The sequence below is a fragment of the Camelus bactrianus genome, chromosome 26 (genome assembly GCF_048773025.1).
Source record: "Camelus bactrianus isolate YW-2024 breed Bactrian camel chromosome 26, ASM4877302v1, whole genome shotgun sequence".
Classification (NCBI taxonomy): Eukaryota; Metazoa; Chordata; class Mammalia; order Artiodactyla; family Camelidae; genus Camelus; species Camelus bactrianus.
In genome coordinates this window covers 26,807,147-26,827,137 of record NC_133564.1, presented here as the reverse complement: position 1 = coordinate 26,827,137, position 19,991 = coordinate 26,807,147, and the positions used below count along the sequence as shown (strand labels likewise).

Sequence of the window (19,991 nt, the reverse complement as noted above, 5' to 3'; positions counted from 1 at the left end):
TCTGTGTGTCACACAAGTCCAGTGCTTCAAATAGCTTTTCATGGTGGGGGGGGGGGGTGAGGGCAGAGAGAAAAACCCCACGTGATTCAAAAAGACCAGCTCTGTTTTTATTTCTCTTATCCATACAGTGTCTATTTTTAAATATTATTTAATAAACAAAACTCTGCTTTAAAAAAAGGGGGGGGGGTGTTGAAAACCACCAAGTTTATCCAATCCTTCATTTTATACATGAGAAAACGGAGCCCTCGGAGAGGTGTAGCTGGGAGTCACAGAGAAGGTGCCAACCCGGGGACTGGGGTGCGGGGACACCGCTGGGTGTCCATCCTCCAGATTCTATTCTCCACTTCCTCCTGCTACTCTACACCTGCCTGGAGCTTCAGCCCAACCCTGATCATCCAGCCAGAGTCCATTCTTCAGTCTCCTTGGTAAATAGGTATGACTCTGTGACTGAGCTCTCACCAGTGGAATGGGAACAAAAGTAAAGCTTGAATTCCAACAAGGAAAATGCTGTCTTTCCACTCTTCTGTACCCTCCCTCGGGTTGGAACATAAGCTATGTAACTGGTAAGTCAACTTCTCCCATATGAGCAAGGAACACATGATAGGACCCAGCCAAACAGCGAGAGGAAACGGCCCCGGGTCTCTGGATGACTCCAGGAAGCAGGACCACCTCCTTTCTTTGGAATATTCCTTAGGACAGAAATAAACTACACTGTCGGAGCCTCGGTAGTTTTTACGTCTCTCTGTTACAGTGGCTGTATTATTATCTATTGCTAAATGACAAATTATTGCCAAACTCAGCAGCTTAGAACAGCAAACATTTGTTGTCTCAGTTCCTGGAGGTCAGGAGCAGCTTAACTGTGTGGTTTTGCCTCGTGGTCTCTCAGTGTGTTGGCAGAACCTGTGGTCACTCCAGGCATGATTAAAGCGAGGATATCCACTCCAAGGCCACTCTCACGGCTGTTACCAGAGACCCCTGTGGCCCCCCATGTGGCTTCTCCAAAGGTGAGTGTCTCTGTAACACAGCTCCTGGCTTCCTCAGAGCAAAGGATTGGATGGAGGGGGGGGGGGCAGCGGAGAAAGAAACGGGAAAATGCAGTGCATTTTTATGACTCAGTCTCCAAAATCAACCACTGTCATCTCCACTTCATTCTGCTTGTTAGAAGAGTCCAGGGAGTGGGAGTGAGGCCCCCGCACTTGAAGGGAGGAGGGATAAAAAACGTGTGGGCACCTTCTCAAACCCCCCACAGTAGCTTATCCTGCATCCGAGCAACATAAAGGTGTTTTTCTCTCCTCCTCTTCTTCATTCTCCAATCTCCACTCTCGCACATGGGATGGCTCAGCACTGACACGGAGAATTAATGGGCTTCATTCTGGAAATCCAGTCACAGCAGGACTCTGCAGGAGTCCTGGGAAACCAGGTTAGCCTGAACCCCAGAGCTTGTGTGTCCTTCCAGCCTCCCCTGGTACTTAGGAAGATCACCGGGGAGGCTTCCGAGATGCTTGGGGAGACGTCCGGGGCATCACGCCAGAACGGACCCAGACTCTACAGAGAGAGGAAGATTCATCTCCCTGGTCACGCCAGTGCCTTATTCTATTGGATTTCCCAGGTGGGTTGGGAGCTGGGGGTGGGGACGGGGAAACTGCTGCTTCACTTCCCTAGAGAACCACAGCCAGGACCTGGGCGTTGCTAAGAAGACTATAAACACCTTCGGCCAAGAGTTGCATTAATCGTCTCCTAAAAGCATCCTGGTGCTGAGACCTCCAGGGTATCTGAACAGAGGAATAAAATGAGTGAAGGGCCTCCTTTGCCTAAATATACAGTGAACAACTCTAATGCCTTCAAAGAACTGCCTGTTCTTATGAAAATTGTTCTCTTGAGAAAAGAAAAAGTTTGGGGAAATGGTATGACAATTTGCCTAATTTTGAAGTAGGACAAGTTTATTTGGAGTTAATTATCACTTCTTACAACCAAACACGGTGAACATTCTCTCTTATATTTTAGGGCTGGATTTGGGGAGACCAGGGAAGAGAGAGGCTCTTAGGAAAGGTAAAATGATGGGGTTAAGGTTTCTGGTCTCATGCTCCGCTGTAGAATTAGCTCTCTCTCCAAAATGTGTTTCTCTAGTGCTAACAAGGCCTGAAGATGAGGGGGCTTTGGAGGCGTGTGAGCGGACGCTGATGTGGGGCCATGGAAATGAAGAGAATCCCTGACTCCTTAGACATTTTCCTGGAGAGTTAGTATTCCCTTTCTCTCTTCCATGGAAGATTTAGAAACGTAATTCTACTTCAGACTTCTCACGTGGCTTCGGGTCTATAACCCATCATCTTCTTTACTGTTTCAGTGTCTAACTCGCCAAATAACCAGACTTGTCTTCCTGATTCACAAGACGCTGGGCATAAGAAGCATCATTGGTTGAGTTTCGGGGGCAGGTGAGTTCTCTAAATTGTGTTGACATGACGTGAGAAATCAACTTGTCTTTGATCAGACCCTTCAATCTAGGAAAACTCTGGACTGAATCAACCTTTTCAAGGATGCCCAGGACCAAAGCCTTTCCTTCAACTTACATCTCCCAGCCTAAGCCGTCACTGGAGGCATGGCTACAGTGGCCAGGAGGGATGAGGGTGGGAGATTGGGAAGGGATGCCCCATGAACAGTGGTAGAAATTTCATGTCTGAAGGATAGTGTGGGGGGAAGGAGAGTGTGTGTTTGGCATTAGGATGACAGGCAAAGGTCAAGACTAAAAAGATTTGAATGCCACACCCTAGAGTTTGACTTTGCCCTGTAAACACCAGGAAACAACAGATGTTGTTAAGCAAGAGAAACAAATGATGAGATTTATGTTTCAGGAAGATGACAGAGAGGATGGATTTGAGAGTAAGAGCAGAGCATTATTTCTCTCAGCATAACTGCATGAGAATTTGGGGGCACAAGGGATGTTAAATGAACACTTCTGGGGACCGCCCTTTAACTACTGAATCAGCATCTCTGGGTTTAAGACCTGGGGTGGGGGGTGGGGGGCGGCCTGTATATAACAACTCTCACAGAACTATCCTTGCAGACTCTGAAGTCTAAGACATCTAGAGTCTGAGAAAACGGAAGCTTTGTAATTGTCTAATTAGGAGATGAAATCAGTTGGATCTGTACATGATGCCCTTCCAGAGAAGCTCATAAAGAAAAACAATTACTTTCAGACAATTACATAATTAAGTGCTAAACTATTTGTTGCAGACTGCTGCGTATTCTTGGCCAAGTCATTTGCTACCTTAACCGTCATGCTTTTAAATGACAAAGTACTCATCTGCATAGTCTTATTTGTGTGTTACAAACTTTCAAGAGTTAGGGAAAATATGTATCACCTTCTATTGAGAGAGTAAGTTTAATATGAAGATTAGGTTGACTCATTCTTATGTAAATGTTTTCCTGCTTGCTTACTGTTTGTCTCCTCATGCAGCGTAAATTCCAGGACATCGGACTGGAGGACATTGATGGGTCGCCAGTGAAACAGTGCTTGGCACAAAGTAGGCTCACGGTGAATACGTTCTGAATAAATGAAAGACAAAGACAGACAAATAAAAGAAAAAAGAAAAAGAAGCAGAGGAAGAGAGGAAGGAAAGGAAAAGGGAAAGGAAGGAAGGAAGAAAGAAAAAAGTTCTCAAAGTTTTCAAAGTGTATGCAACATCAGGTAAAGAAATTATCACACTGAACAATGAATCAAGAGATTCAGCCTTTCTCCCAGCTACTGTTTATTCAACACCTGCGTGGTGCTAGATGCGGAAGATACTGCCCTTACGGTATTGCCAATGTCGATGTCTGGGTTTGACTCTGCTACTCAAGAGTTTAGAGCCCTGACAAGTCTGTCGTATGCTTAAGCTTCAGACCTTAGTTCCTTGTTTGTAAAACTGGGGGGAATTGGTGGTGGTGGCGGCTCGCCAAAAAATGAGATGATAGCTGAAGCGCTTTCCAGATCTCACTTTTGTAATTCATCGGCTTTACCTCCTGGCTTCAGTTCCCCCAGTTCGGAAGTGAGCAAAGGAACGTGCGAACCGCCACCCAAGACCGAGTCCTTGCCTTCCGGCCAGAAATGTAACCGCTCCCCAGAACTGGCTTCTCAAAGAGCTATAGAAATGCTAAACAGTAACAGATCTGGAGGCAGAAAACACCGTGACACTAATTGTTCGCTTTCCTCCGGGTCCCTGGCGGAGGAGGCTGGCCCCGGCTGCCCAGGGCTGCTTCGGCCGGCCACCCCAGGGCGCAGCGCGCGCCTCTTTTGACTTAAGTATCCCGAGGACTGGAAAGGTGAAGAGGGAGGCTCCCAGGGGGCCAAGACGCTGCCCGCTGGGATCCGGGCGGACCTGCAAATAATACCCGGGGCCAGGAGGAAGGCTCCCATTGGCCGGAGGGCGGGTGATGGGCGGGGGGCGGAGTTTCGGGGGCGGGGAGTATAAGGGAGGGTGTGTGCGAACCCCGTGTCAGTTTCGGCGTCCCTGGCAGCTCACCTCTGCGCCGCCGCTTCTGGGTCACTCCTCCTCTGCCTACCGGGCGCCCCCACCTGGCCCTGCGGCGCCCCGCAGCTCCCCGAGCCCCGGGGCCCTCCTTGCCTTTTCTCCGCGGTGCTTTGATCCGGGGGACTTTCTGTCTGTTTGTTTGTTTTCTTCTCTTTCCTCTTTGTTGCTCTACAACCCTTCTCGCCGAAGCCCCCGGCTCCGGAGGGAGTTCGACTTGCGGAGGAAGTTGGCTGCCGCGCCCCGCACCGGCCCCTCCTGCGGCCCCGCGAGCTGGCGCGCCCACCCCGCCTGCCCGACCCGCTCGCTGCCTGCGTTCGTTCGCCGGAGGAAGCCAGCCGAGGGTTCATTGATGCACCCATTCCAGTGGTGTAACGGTGAGTCCCTGGCCGGGAGGGAGAGGGGAGCGGGGCTGGCCGGAGACGCGAGGTGGGGGGCGCCACGGTTCAGGTCCGAGGGCTCGTCCTCCCTCTCCAGCCAAGTTTCTCCTGAAATGGGACGGCCTCGGAGGCGTACTGGCGCCCAGCTCTGCTCTGCACAGCGCGGAATTTGAAAAAAAAAAAAAAAAATCCAGGTTTAACTAAAGGGCTGAGAAAGCGCTGTGAGCGGGCGGCGGGCGGGGGGCGTGGGAGCCGAGGGGTTCCCGGCCTTTGTGTGGCGATTTCGCTCTCCTACCCGCTTCCCTTGCCTTTGTGAGCTCAAACTCTGTTCTTTGTTGTGGTTGTCGGAGAATTAAATCCGCGCTCGGGCTTGGATCTCCTAGAGGGAGCTCAAGTTCCCGGCCTGAAACTTTACAGGCTATTTTAAATATGTATACAATGCAGCGTGCGGGACGGGGCGCGGCGGCGGCTTCCTCTGCGCCTTTGTTGGCTTCACAGGGGGCTTTGTGTCTGTGGAGGACGCCGGATTAGAGCGTGGCTTTATTGGATTGATAAAGCCTTGCAGATATCTCGGCGCCCGGCTACCTTTGAGTGCTGGGCTGGCCTGGGGAGCCAAGGCAAGACCGCAGGACTAGCTCCTGTGCCTCGGTGTTGGCCGCGCCTCCAGACCCAGTCACCCCTCCCACCCCGGCCTGGGTGATGCTAAATTCCTCTCACCTCAGGCTTTAAGCCGTTCAGGTGATACAGGTTGGGCTTGGGTCTGATTCCTCGCCCAGGCTTCCTGAGAGGATGGCTCTTCTGAGCGGGTCAGTTAAGAACCTTGGCTGGTAATACCTTCCAGTGGCCCTAGGACCTTGATCACGCTGTCCTAAAGCTTGGAGAGTTTCTGGAGGAGAGGGGTGGGGTGCGAGGGACAAAAACAGCTGGCCTTATGGCTGAGTCCGGTAGGCTGGCTAGTTAGAAAAAAAGAAAAATCCATTCTTGAGCGCAGACTCTTGCCAGATCTTACATTAATTATTTCAGAAGGCTTTTGTTTTAAGCAGGGTTTGGGCAGCATGTGTGTGAGTGGTCCCCATCCCCCTCTTCCTCTTGCTGGTAGGATCTAATTTCCTGAAAATGAACCAAGCTGTGTGTGATAGGCAGCATTGCTGGAGTGGGGGCGGAGGATGGAGGGGGGTGAGGAAGGACAGTGCATCCCAGCATCTGGGAAAGATTCCCGTTGGCTGGGAAGGGTACGCATTTCCCAGATCCACTGGTCTTTCTTGGCCGGCCCTTCTCTTGACGTCATTCCAGCTCCCAGCCTGCAAGCCGGGAGATGAGACATTCTGATGTCAAGGCTTTCATAGGTTGGCTGAAACAATGGAACAGACTTCAGGAGGAGAACCAAGGTGGCTGCCAGTAACCCTGGCCTTTCGTCTGGGGCAGCCCTCTTTCATATGAGGTTTTTAGACCCTCAGAGGACTTGCTGCTTTATCTTTTCACTTCTTAAAGGGCTCGAGAGATCATTCTTCTTTGACTCCAATGAGGAAGCCATCCCTTCCCCAACACCTTAGTGAAAAATAGCTGGAGCCCCTCTTTCCTGGGCTTGGTGTTCGGTCCTCATAAGTTTTAGAGGAAAAACTACTCCACTGTCAGCTTTTAGCCAAATGTATATTTTTTCCATTTCTTTTTAATCAGAATACAAGCAAATGGGCCGACTCCTCTTGACTGTGAAGCTCTTCCTACCCACACCTCTTTATCACAGAAAAGTCCCCAACTCACTGACTCAGTCCTGAAGCCCCAGGGAAAGCTTCTCTCGGCAAGATAAGACGGTCAAGATAAACTGATACACTGCTGAGGCCAGAGTGAATACGTGTGTACTGTGTGCATTTACTCTGGCCATTGCTGGGCAAGCTCTCAGAACAGGAAACCAAATGAGGCTCTTTGGGACTCTTAAGATGCCAGGATCCAGCTTATAAAGAGGCAGAGAGAGCCAAATTGTAAGAGAGAGTTAGACCCTCTTACAGCATCGAATACTGCTGAGACGAGGGTGGGGGAGATGTGCCTGGTGGGGAGGAAGGCTCCTGGCATTGAGGACAGAGTTCCTGGAAGGGAAGCCCAAAGGCCCTTTTCCAGAGTGGACTGAAGGTTGTCCCTCCCTAGCGAGTCCACCGTGGTGCCTTCATGGAAAATTGATCTCCTTTGGCCCACAGAGATCAAATATTTGAGTGGAGGGTGAAGGGGTGAAAACTTTCTAACCCATGCTGGAGGCTAGAAGCGAGGGCTTAGCAAAGTTTAGAAGCATTTTTTTTCCAACTTATTCTAAAGGAATTACAGGAGGGAGGGTATATCTCAGTGGTGGAGTGAATGCTTAGCGTGCCTGAGGTCCTGGGTTCAATTCCCAGGACCTCCACATGAATAAATAAACAAATAAACCTAATTACCCACCCCATAAATAAATAAAGGACTGTTAGTTAAAAAAAAAAAGTCTTTCAGGAGAAGAACTTCTTTCACTTTTTGTTTCTCCATAATGTCAGTGTATAAATCATGCCATCAGTAATGCTTGTTGGTCGACCAGTCATCTATTAGCTGAGGGCAGTTTCTGGGGAATTTTCCCAAATTTCAGTCTCTTTACTTTGAAGTGGGAGCTCTTGCCAAGATTACTGGTTTGTCTTGAGAAAACCAGGAGTTTTTTTTAAAAAATCTGTTCACCAGTTATTGAAAACAAGTGAAACCCGAGCGAGGGTAAGACACTGGAGAATGTACAAATGTCCAAGTCACTGTCCTCAGACCTGCCTCCCAGCATTCAGTCTTGTGAGAAAGAACTCTCTCCATCTCTGGTCTCAGGATTGCGTAGAGTCCCGCCTCTACTGTGGTGCTTCATTTGTGTTTTGTAAAACCTTTGTGTCTGTCTTCTTCCCTAGACAATAAAATCATCTAGTCTTTCTAATTTGCTTTTTTATCGTCAATATCTGTCATGATACTTGTCATATAATCAATGCTTAATGCATGTTTGAGTTAAATTAAGTTGATGTTAAGAATGATTGGGCAACGTAAGATAAGCCAGTGGATGTACCGGAGCCAGAACACATGATGCAGGCCGTGTGACTACAGAATTTGGGGGTGGGGGTGGCAGGGAGGGGTCACTGGAATAGCGCAAAGACCAGGCTTGGTGGACTTCAGAAGGGAGAGGGAGTTTCAGGCAGGGAAAGCTGCAGGAACAAAGGCGCGGAGGTAGCTGAAGACAGGGTTGGGGAAGAAATAGGGGACTGGCCCACATGGGGTGATCCTGGAGGGTACTGGGCGGGGACCTGGCGCATGCGTGTTTAGGAGGACTCGAAGCCAGTCCTGAGTTTGGAAAATACACCATAGGAACCAAGTGGGAGGAAATGTCAGACATGTGAGCTAAATTAGGTGAGGGACTAGACGTCATTTAGGCATCTGGAATAAGGGCTTGGAGTAGAATTGGGCCCCAAATCTGTTTGGAACAGGGACTTGGCAATAGAGCTGGCACAGAATCTGAAAGAGGTTTGAAGGGAGGCTCAGAATACTGGTCACTAGATTGATCTAAGGAACATAGAGGCATGAGATGCATGATGTCAGAGATGACTTCGAGTCTCTGAAGCCAGTCTTCTCCTGAGTTGCGGTAGCCTCGCAGTTACGATGTCGAATTCCAAAGTGTTTTCGTGGGTTTCTGGCTCCTAACCACGATGTTAGGAAAGTACTTAAAAACCATGTTGATGGCTTGAGTCCCAAGGTCTTTGAAGCCAAGCCCTCTTAGCTGTTTGACTGTAGACACATTATTGAGTGATTGAGTCTTTTTCATCCCCAGTGGAGGGGGCCAGATAACATTTCACTGTGGCACTACTACAGAGGTTGAATTCATAGCATGAGGATGTGCCTGGGCGGCAGCAGGTGGATGGCGAAGTCTAGTCTTGTCCCAGCACTTTCTGAAATCTAGGTGTTTGATGCTTACCTTTTGGACCACTGATAATTTTGCCTACAAGCAGGAAAAAACACTCAACTGGTTTGTTGTTAAATCTTCTCTCTTTTTTTTTCCCCTTATAGTTAATGCATTACAGAAAATATTACTAACTCCCAGGACCAGTAGTCCCAGGATATCAAGTGCCTCCAGAATCAGTTAATCCAGCAACTCAGCTGACAAAATCTTTCCTTCGTTCTCCTCTTTCCTGGTCCTCTGGGCACCAGATTTATGTTGAACTTCTCTCTTTCCAGTTGTAACTTGGCTGCCACCATTCCAGGTATTTTGGGGGAGATGTGACCCCCCCAAAAAAGAGAAATCTTTTCTTTTCCCTTTCTCTTTGTTTCTTCGGCCAGAACCTTCTCACACACCTACCTCAGCACCAAACCTTGGCATGGGCAAGGTGATTACCACCTTCAGACCAAATGGGATTTACTCCTGAGTCACGTGAGAAAAAGAAGCATCTCTCGGCTAGCCAGTGCTTCCCACGCTGAGTGGACTTTGTTAAAACATAGATTGTGATTCATTTTGGTGAGGAGGGGGTGGGCCTGAGACTCTGCATTTCTAACAAGCTCCCGCGGATGCCACCACCACCGTGGGCCTGCCCGGCAAGACTTTGAGTAGAAAGGGGAAGGTGGCCAAGAAAAGTTAGCTGCAGCTCCCCGCCCCGCACACCCCTGCCACTTTCTGAAATGCTGGCTCAGCCTTGGAGTGAACAATTTTTATTCTGGTCCTAGTGCAACTTGGCTTCTGGAGCAGGTGGCTTAATAATGACAAATGACCTTTGCAGTTTACAAAGCATATTTTTTCAACACCATCATTTCACTCCTCTCTGCATGTTGCTGTTTTCCTTTGACAAAGGGAAGTCTTTAGAGAGGTGATTTCTTAAAGGTCGCATAGCTGGGGAGAAGCAGAGTTTCCTCCCCTGAGGCTCTTCACCTTGCTCTTGCTCCATATGGGCTTCTCACTGATGGAAGTGAATTCCCTGCTTTCCGTCCATTGAATCCTTGGTCCCCTAGATGCAGATGCCATTTTAAGTACAGTGTATAGTATCCCATTTCACAGATTGGTTAAGTAATTTACCCAAGATCACATAGCTAGTAAGTGTTAGAACTAGAGTATAAATGTAAACCCCTGGACCAGAGGTTTGCCACATCTCCCTCCATCCTTGCGGACACAGACCCATTGACCCCAGTGGAACGCTTCCCACTATCATAACACGTTTCCTCCCCCGTTCCTTGCAGGGTGTTTCTGCGGCCTGGGACTGGTGAGCACCAACAAGTCCTGCTCGATGCCACCCATCAGTTTCCAAGACCTTCCCCTCAACATCTACATGGTCATCTTTGGCACGGGCATCTTTGTCTTCATGCTCAGCCTCATCTTCTGCTGCTATTTCATCAGGTGGGTGGTTCACTGGCTGAGCTGGGGTGGAGGGCATCCAGGAGGCGGTGGCCAGGGGTAGGGTGGGCCGAGCAAGGCTCCCATAGCAGAGTCACCAGCCTCCAGCGGGGGCCCCTGCTTTGAGGGCAGGACTTAGCCTGCCCTTCGCTGGGCCCGTGAGACCTGGCGTCTCTGTTTACATTAGCCTATCAAGTTGTTCGAGAGCGTATGAGGTCAGCATGGCATTGGGCTGCATCCCAGTTACTGTAAGGTTGCCTAGAATGACTATCTGACCAAATAATATCACTGGTGGTCCCTTAACTGCTCCCTCCACCATGTGCACCCTCTGGGTAGCTAGGGATTGGTGGGCGTCATTATGCCCGTGCAATGTTCTTCTGCCCCCCTGGGAAAGCCTGTTGTCAACTCTCCAGATGCTAACATTTGCAGGCTGGTGTCTATGGAGCTGCTTGTTTGTTCTGCCTTGCCAGCTCTTATTTTTGGGAGAGAAAAACCTAAATCCATCACTTATTCTTGCTATGTAGAGTTCCAGGGAAGGACTTGAGCTTGGCAGGCCAGCCAAGCTCCAGGAATTGTTTCTTCACTTCTTGTTGAAAGATACGGGAACTGGTGGCTGTTTTCTATCAAAAATGTGCGGCATGCCTGGTATTCAGAGTGGAAAAAAGAAATAGTGTTTCTGACGGGGGCACACTATTGGTATTAACAATTCCTCATTGTATAGGACTGTCCTGTGCCCAGAGAACGTTGAACATCTCTGAAAGTAGAATGTGCTTCTGGTTCGTGGAGCCATTGTAATAACCAACCAACACACACACACACGCACGCACGCACGCACGCACGCACGTGCACGCGCTACCAAAAGACCGGGTAGACATCAGCTGGGGTCTAGGCTAGGGTCTGAACAAGTCACCTAAGAAGATTAAATTAAGACGAAGGCAAAAGGAGTTCCCCACTGAGATGTCCTGGTGGGTTTGAGTGTCTCACCTGGCAGGAGGCTGGAGAGAAAGTTAACAGCCTTCCGGATTCCTAGGACTGCAGGAGCTCTCTCTTAAGGGGAAATGTCCTTGAGCCCTGCTCCCCAGTGGCCCCCAGCCCACTGCCCTGGGCCTCTTCTTTCTCAGCATTTAAAAAGTCCCTAGGACTGGAACTTTCCACTTACAGGTCTTTGCAGAGAAGATCGTGGTTTGTTTCCCCTCCTGTGCAACTGAGTCTAAAATTTGCATCTGGTTATTAAGTGGGGGGGTGAGGGTAGATTTCTGGTATCTTGCCACCCCCTCCCCTTTCCCCAAGCCTAGGTTTTCTTCCTTAAACTCTTCTGTCCTCCTGACCACTAACTACGCCCATCTCCTTACCCACCCCTATCTCCCCAGATTAAGCAATTTATGCAGTTCCCCAGAGACTGGAGATACCAAGGATTTACGTGTGATGCTGGGAAGAGGCTGTTCAGTGTTAGCCTGCTTTGTAAATGAGGAAATTCACGCTCAGGCAGTTACTCTGTCGAAGGTCATATATTGAGGAATACAGAGAGGTGGGCTAGTCCGGGGACCGTTAGCTAGAGTCTCAGATTCCACACTTTGGCCTTCTCTGATTCTTATTCCTTGAGTGGGAAAGTGGAGGAACAGCAGTGGTCACCCCCTTACCAGCTGGAGATTGGGGCCCTGCAGGACAGGCTGTGAGCTGGGCTTAGCCGATCTGTTTTGTGTTTGGCTGGGGGGAAAGAACAGAGCCGCAGCCACAAGATACCAAAAGCTGCCCCCTGCGGGGCAGCAGCACCACCTGTCCCTCCGGCAGTGATCTGCCCCCTGGTCCTGCAGCCCTTTGTTCTGCAGCTTCGTCCCCCCACCCCAAGCCTGTTTGACCCTGGAGTTTCATGGTGCCCTGGGCCTGCTGTTCTGTGGCAGCCTGTGAGTGTCTAAATATAGAAAGACACACAAGCACAGAAGCCACTTCCTCTCCCAGCTTCTCGGTTTCCTCCTCAGCCAAAACAGGCCCATGACACCCCACCCCACCCCCACCCCGACCTGATGAGCTCATCGGCCAAGGCCAGCCCCCTCTCCCCTGGTCCCCCTCGCTCAGTCTCCCCGCCGCTCCCGTCCAGAGCCGACCTCTGCCCCTCACAGGATGGAGGGGCCCGTGAAGTCCAAACAGGCAGGAAAGGGACAATTCTTCTCAGGACCTGGCTGCATTGTTTGTTGCAAAAGGGAGAAGCACTGGGGAGCCCACTGGCAGCAGCTAGAAATGGTCTCATTGAAATCAGGGTATTTTTAGTTGCTTTGCTCACCCGGCAGCTGAGAAGGCCACCTGTCCCAAGTTGCTGGCGCTCCACCCCTGCTGGGATGGCCCAGAGCTCTGCTTTTTGCTTTTGTTTCCCTTGCAACCCTTTGGCCCCATTTCCTTGCCATCAGTACCTTCCTGATACGGAAGTCTGTGCAGAGGGAACCCAGAGTGTGGCTCTGAAGCCCTTTGCTGTGCAGATAGATAGTCCTGGGCGCTAAGAGTCTGGCTTCTGGAGGATCCTTGGGTGAGAGCCTTAAAGGGAACCAGGCAGACAGAAGGGACGAGGGTGGGGAAGGAGGGCGCCCCGGGCATCCCACGGTACAGCAAGCAGAGGGGCACTGAACGTGCAATAGAAGTGTAGCCGCCTTGCAAGCGAGGCGGGCAAGGCTCAAAAGACGTGTGACATCCCCTCACTCTGAGTCAAGAAGCATGCTCCTCACCACTTCCTTATTTACCCCATACACACCTGGTGACAGTGGCAGTGTCTGCCTCCGAAGGCGGCTGTGATCCCCTGACAACGAGATCGCTTTCTTCCTTCCCCAGGTGAACTCAGCATCAGGCAGGTAGCACTTGATCATTTAAGCTTTGGGTGAGCCCTTCCCTACCTGTGTCATTTGGAAGTGGGGGCGCAGATGCATCTGTATTTGTGAAGGGGCAACGTGAAGGGTGGGACTGCAGGAGCCCTGGTTAGGTTCTTTGTCCAACTCGTCAATGACCCAAAACCCTCCGGCGAGCGAGGGGGCAGGGGCTGGGCTGCCTCACCTCAGCCCCATGGCAGGAGGACACCTGGGCTGCAGCTCCTAAGAGGCTCCAGGCACAAGGGGCCCCACCAGGTCCCCTGACCTCCTGTTAGGAGCTGTGGAGGTGGCTGCAACAGATCTCATCTGTTCCCTGATTGCTTCGGGCTTCCCTCTTCCCTGCCTTGTACCTTCCCCCACTCGAGGCTGTTTCAGTATCGCTGCATTGCCCACGGAGCGTCTGCCCTCACCGCCTCTGACTGAGGCTTGTGACGGGAGGTTCTCTTCCTCTAACGCAGGCCAGCCATCTTTTTCTGCAAAAGGTCAGATAGGTTAGGCTTGCGGGTCATGTGACCTCTGTCTGCTCTACCCAGCTCTGCTGTGCAGAAGCAGCAGCCAGAGACAACACGCCGACTACAAGTGTGGCTGTGCTCCAGTAAAATTTTATGGGCTTTGAAAGTTGAGTTTCATGTCATGTTCACATGATATGAAATAGCCTGTCAATGTCTGCTTTCAGCCACTTAAGAACACATACCATTCTTAGCTGGTAGGTTCTAGAAAACAACTGATCAACTGGACTAGGCTCTCAGGAGGCTGCAGTTTACTGCACCTGATCTAACCTGGTGGTTTTCTGATGTTTCCTTCCAATAACCCAGATCTTTGGTAGAAACGACCTGTGGGAGAGAAGCCCCCTCCATCTCCCATGTACTGGAGGTGGTTAAGCTCCCTGCACCATTCGGAAGGTTTCTCTCACTGAGAATAAAAAAAAAAAAACAAAAACAAAAAAACAGTACGCCCAGTGCGTGATCATGGTCCTAGCCATTTGCATAGTAAGCCATTCAGAGAGCTGGAGGCTTGTTGGGGAAAGGCGGTTTCCCCAAACCAGATCACGTTCTCAGGACTGTGATGTGTTCCTGCTGATCGTGAAGCAGGCCACAGTGTGTGCGGCAGAGCTCGGCCTCTGTCATCAGGTTGTCTTTTTGGTTAGAATCCGGGCTCTGCTGCCAGCGAGTGCAGAAGCTCTGGCCGGTCGCTTGATTTCTTTGGACTTCATGTTCCTCATCAGGAAAAAGGAGTCTCTCCCTCTTGAGGTGGTATGGGTCCACAAGACCGTGTATGAATCTGTTAGCCCTGGGATCGTCGCAGACCGCATCCTCGGTGCCTACTGTGCTACGGCCGCTGGTAACAGCACGCTCTGGCCATTGTGTCTGGCTATTGAGAGTTTGGCTGTGTGCAGGCCACCAGCTTGAAACAAAAAGAGGAAAACAAAGAAGGGACTGCCCGTGTTGGCCTGGCACCGGGGCGGGGGGAAGTGTGTGCTTTGCTTCCAGAATACTTGTGTTCTCTGGGTGGAAAATTCCCCAGGATCTGGAGACTTTTCTCCTGCTACCCTGGCTTGATGGAAATACCCCTTTTAAGACTAGCTCACTTCTGGACACTCAGGAAGCCGATTTGTTGATCTGTGCATCTGGGGAGCAGGAAGTGCCCCACTGAGAAACAGCAGAGTGAGCGAATGAGCTATTGCGGGGGTGCTCTGCCAGAGAGCTCCCAAGTCTGGCTGCTGGCAGTGAATTTTGAGGAAGTTGAAGTTGAGTTAAGAGTCTGGGACCTTAATCCACTCTGGTGACCTGCACCATGTCCAAATCGTAATCCATGTGTCTACGGGACAAGACATAGTTCCTCCTCACGGCGGGGAACATGCCTCCCCGTCCCCAGAAGGATGCCCCAAGCAGCCAGTCCGCCTCTCCTGCTTTGAATGGCTGTTTGTGCAGACATTGTAACCCCTACTCTCTGCTCTTTTTTGCTCCTGCAGCAAACTCCGGAACCAGGCACAGAGTGAACGATATGGATATAAAGAGGTAAAGTCCACATCTTGCCCTGAACTTCCTCCCCTCCTAATTGCCCTGCTAGAGGTGGACTTGGGGGGAGCAGGTTAAGCTGGCCGGGCCTCCTCCTTGGCCTCACCTCTGGCCTCCTCTGAGGCTAACTCCTATCATGTCCGCAAGTCTGGCTTGGCCCAAAGCCCCCCTCCTTCATGGGAGGGTGAGGGGGGCACTCCGGGCAGGGCTGGGGGCTCCCTTCCTCGGCTGATACCACCTGGCCCCTGTGGTTGGTTTCTTTTGACACCGTATCCCCTCTTCCCAGGTGGTGCTTAAAGGTGATGCCAAGAAGTTACAGTTATACGGGGTGAGTGCTCGGAGACAGTACGCAGGGGGCCCAGTGGGTAAGGCACACAGCACCGTCTCCCGCTCTCGGCCCAGACCTTTGCAGGAATCTTTTTAGGCCCTGCCTTAGTTATCTCCTTGGACCAAGTAAAGGAAACTCACCCAGGAGGTGATCAGTATGCAAAATCCATCATGTCTGGAACTGGTGCAGACAAAGAACAAAAGGCTCACAGAAGGGCTTGGATAGGTGGTGACCTGTGGCCCCAGGAAGCCCGCTAGGCATAATGTTATGGGAGAGGATGGTCACACCACTCGATGCCGTTTCAGGAACTTCGCCCCCTGGTTAGACCCCATGTCTCAGTCTGAAAGGAGCTCCTTTGTATATGCTCTGCCCTAGGGACTGTGGGTCTGACTCATGTCCAGCCCTGCAGTTCCTCCCTATTTCCCTCCATTCCCCATCACACCAACTCCTTGGGCCCCCTCAGTGCTGACTCTTTTAGGAATAGACCATTTCTTGTCCTTTCTTACCTATGCCTTGAGGTCCCCTGAGTCATTTCCCAAGGCGTCCTTCTATCACCATGGAGACTCCTGGAGGGAGCAAGTGTGTGGTCGTCTGGGCGTGGGGAGAGTCACAGGTCTCACTAGACATGAGACTGCCTGGACACAGCCTCGTTTCACCCCTCTTTTTGGTGTCCACTCTTACGGTGTTTGCTATCATGATGTCCACGGGTTCCGATGTTTGCTAAGCTCTCCTCCAGAATAATAATTCAGCTGAGCTTGAAGGGGCTGCTATACTGGGATGCGAGGCTGGATTTAAAGAATGTAAAACCATGTGCCAGACCCCCATCCTGACCTCCAGTTATTGATAAGTGCCCCCTCTCCAAAGGTACTAGGCTAGAAAGGATTAAAACCCATCCCTGCCCAGTGGAAGTGTCTGAGGACAGAAATGCTGTCTGCCCCACCCAGGGTGGGGGCCCTTAACCACTTTGTGGCTGTCTGAGCACTTGAAATGTGCCCAGTGTGACTGAGGAACTAAATGTTTAATTTCACCTTATCTTGATCAATTTAAATCTAAAATGGGGGCTGGGGGGGAGGTTTAGCTCAGTGGTAGAGCATGTGCTTAGCATACACGAGGTCCTGGGTTCAATCCCCAGTACCTCCGTTAAATAAATAAACAAACCTAATTATTCACCCCTACCCAAATTAAGTAAATATAGAATGACAGCTGATTTAAAAAAAAAAAATCTTAAACAGTCCCACGTGGTTAATGGCTGGCTACTATACTGTCAGTGCAATTTTATAAAAAATCTGACTAGGGTTTCTCTGGCTGATAAGGAGACTGTGTTAGATTCATTCTCTGGGGTGGGGATAAGGTGGCAGGTATTCAGGATGGCTGAGCGAGGTCCTCCCCACGTCCCCTCACACGGCCCCCTTTCTTTCCGCAGCAGACCTGCGCGGTCTGTCTGGAAGACTTCAAGGGGAAGGATGAGCTGGGCGTGCTCCCGTGCCAACACGCCTTCCACCGCAAGTGAGTGTCCACAGTGAGGGGGTGTGTCCAGGCATGCCTTTTACTTTTTCATTTTTATTTATTTATTTTTTATTTCTTTATTGAAGTATAGTTGATTTACAGTGTAAATTTACACTGTAATCACACAAAGTGATTCAGTTATATATGTATATATATATTCTTTTTCAGATTCTTTTCTATTATAGGTACAAGATATTGAATATAGTTCCCATTTGGTTCCCTATGCTGTACAGGAGGTCCTTGTTGTTTATTTTATATATAGTAGTCTGTATCTGTTAATCCCAAATTCCAAATTTATCCCTCCCCTCACCTTTCCCCTTTGGTAATCATGTTTGTTTTCTATGTCTGTGAGACAGTGTATCATTGTTTAGATTCCATATATAAGTGATATATGGTATTTGTCTTTCTCTGTCCAACTTAGTGTGATAATCTCTAGGTCCATCCACATTGCTGTAAATGGGATTATTTTATTCTTTTTATGGCTGAGTAGTATTCCATTTATTTATATATATGCACACCACATCTTCTTTATCCCTGCATCTGTTGATGGACATTTATTTAGGCTCTCCAACAGTCTCTCCTTTGGGCTTAAGGAAAGTCTTAAGAGGAAAAGGACCTGTGGGTTGTCCCATTTTCTCCTTTGCTTCTGTGTCATCATTTCCAGCAAAAGTGGTTTCAAATTCAGGGAAGTAACATCAGTAAGAAAATATGTGAGAGGGTTCTTTGGTCATTGCGTTTCTTAGAACATCGTTGCTTTCATTCTGCGTTCAAAGCATATTCTAGTTTCCAGGGAAAGCATGGCCTCTTGGGGCTGTCAGCACCAGGGATGCCTTTTAACAGAAATAAGCAGGGAGCACCCTCCATACCCCAGCCCCTCCCATCTGCCCCTAACCCATGAAGCCCCACATCCCCTCTGGACACCAAGCAAACGGGTTAGACTGGGGCAAGGACAGAGATGGTCTTGTTCTGAGAAGCAGCTGGGCTCTGAAAAGACAGCCGGAGCAGGTTGGTATCTTCTTAGGGAAAAACGGGTCGTCTTTTGCCCACAGGTGTCTGGTGAAGTGGCTGGAGGTCCGCTGTGTCTGCCCCATGTGCAACAAGCCCATTGCTGGTCCCTCGGAGGCCGCTCAGAGCATCGGGATCCTATTGGATGAGCTGGTGTGACAGCTGCCCCTGTACTAAGGCCTGGAGAAGACTTCTAGCCTCGTGGGGGCCTGGTCCTTCCACACAGCTGTGGTGAACAAGACTGCTGGGTGGGAACAGCCATGCTTACCTGGAGTGGAAGGGGAGCAGGGCTGGTCTTCCAGCATCAGGGTGAGACCAGACTTGGCCCACCTCTGCCTCCCGCAGCCTTCTTCCCTGCTTACTCAGTTCTGACAGCTTCACCCATCAAGACCACTGCATCCTGGTACTGGACTGTCTCCCTGCCTTGTCCCTGCTCTGGGGAAAGAAATCCACTCCTATTTGGCCAAGAACTTGGAGCACACCCCCTGAGGGTTGCCCTGAGGGGGACAAGCTGCCCTGACCTGGAAGAGGGGATGAGATGGGCTCTGTCCCTCCTGTGACCCCCCGGCCCCTCCCCACTCCTTCCAGAGGAAGGTCAGAAGGGAGGAAAAGATGGAGGAACCAGGTGCCTCCAGGGGAACTGAGGGAGGCTCTGGAGGAAACCGGGAAGAGCAGGGACTAGAGAAGGAAAGTCAATGTTTACATGAGACCTGTGGAAACAAAGGCTGGCCGGCCGGCCTGCTGACTGCAGGGTGGTGGGGGCGGCCCCTCCGCCTGCGAGCATCCGAGGTGCTACCTGTCCCCTCTTCCTCGGTCAGTCTCAGAGCTTCCTATTCCTTGAGTGCCCCCCTCCAGAGGAAGGGCTTCTACACCCAAATGGATTCCCAGGGGTTTTTCCTAAAGGAGCAAAAAGGGGCCTGGGGAGGAGGGGGCCGGAAGGTCAAGGTTGCAACGGACACCCTCTTCCTCTTTGTAAATAGTATTTTTGTACTTCATCCTCACCATCTCAGGTTTTATACATGGAATCCCCCAAACGGAAGGGGTGGGGGTGGGGTTTCTGTTTCTCCCCAAAATGGGTGAGGGTGGGAGAAAGGTTATGTATTTAAGGAAAATTAAATTTAATAACAAATTTCTCTAACCTTTTGCCTGTGGTTGTGGTCTGTGTCTGCTGGCCCTTTTCTGCCAGTAGGGAGAACCGAGTTCTCACTTCCCCATGCTCAGAGCAGACGCACGCGCACAGAGCTTCCTAATCCTTGAAAAGAAGAGATGGAATTAGATTATTATCTGGTTAGCATAAGTTAGGACTAACATCAGTGCGCTTTAAGACCTGACTGAGCCAGGCTCATTCACTAGATTTCTACAATTTTAAAGAAAGTTGATGTATGCTATCCCAGTGTTCCGGCTACCAAGACTGGTAATTAATAGAATTCACCTTGTAATTCAAGAAGTTGAGCTCTAAACACAACTAAAGGTCCAGGTTGCTACTGTTGAGGTTTGATTGCTTTCACGTACTACTTTTCTCTCACCTGCTAACTGACCATCACTGACACATCCCACTCTCAGTACCGCATCTAAAAGTGATGCATTGTTAACTCTTTTATGCTCTTGTCCGCACCTGTGCCCTCCAACTTTGCTCTGTCAGTGTCTCAAAGAAGGTGCTGAATCAATGGGCTTGCAGAATGGATGGAGAGGGCCGGGAACAGTTCTCGTGGCCATCGTAAGCATGGAGCAGCAGGGCTGTGGTGCATCCCCGGGAGCGAGCCTCGGGTGCTCTGCCCAGAGGCTCATCTGTTGAGCAAAGTCTAGTGTAGCGGTGGGTTATGGACCTGCAGGAGATGCCCAGGCACCCAGAGGAGCCAGGCCTGAAGGGGAGGAGTGATGCTCTCCCAGCCCTGCAGCTGTGCTGTGGAGGCTGTCCGCACAGTTGATGCTGAGCAAGACCCGAGGGGCAGCTGGGGCACCTGACAGTCCTGGTGAAGTTGCCAGCACCTGTCTTGGTGTTCTTTGCCACCCCCAACCCCCGCTCCCTGCTGCC

At 50.5% G+C, this 19,991-nt stretch overlaps 1 protein-coding gene across 5 annotated transcripts; it reads left to right on the top strand.

The window, feature by feature from the left end:
- The first annotated feature begins 1,469 nt into the window (after nucleotides 1–1,469).
- Nucleotides 1,470–19,094, top strand: RNF122 (ring finger protein 122). Of its 5 annotated transcripts, XM_074353648.1 has the most exons (10): nucleotides 1,470–1,609; nucleotides 2,128–2,236; nucleotides 2,345–2,432; nucleotides 3,455–3,685; nucleotides 4,698–4,882; nucleotides 10,091–10,247; nucleotides 15,072–15,117; nucleotides 15,404–15,445; nucleotides 16,869–16,951; nucleotides 18,001–19,094. In XM_074353648.1, the coding sequence occupies exons 4-10, from the start codon at nucleotides 3,552–3,554 to the stop codon at nucleotides 18,113–18,115; spliced, it is 762 nt and encodes a 253-aa protein (XP_074209749.1). In that variant the 5' UTR covers nucleotides 1,470–1,609; nucleotides 2,128–2,236; nucleotides 2,345–2,432; nucleotides 3,455–3,551; the 3' UTR covers nucleotides 18,116–19,094. The 5 variants fall into 5 exon arrangements, with proteins under 5 accessions (XP_074209749.1, XP_074209748.1, XP_074209747.1 ...); XM_010953201.3 differs by lacking the exons at nucleotides 1,470–1,609; nucleotides 2,128–2,236; nucleotides 2,345–2,432; nucleotides 3,455–3,685 and having other exon boundaries at nucleotides 4,401–4,882; nucleotides 16,872–16,951; XM_010953200.3 differs by lacking the exons at nucleotides 1,470–1,609; nucleotides 2,128–2,236; nucleotides 2,345–2,432; nucleotides 3,455–3,685 and having other exon boundaries at nucleotides 4,406–4,882.
- Nucleotides 19,095–19,991: the final 897 nt, after the last annotated feature.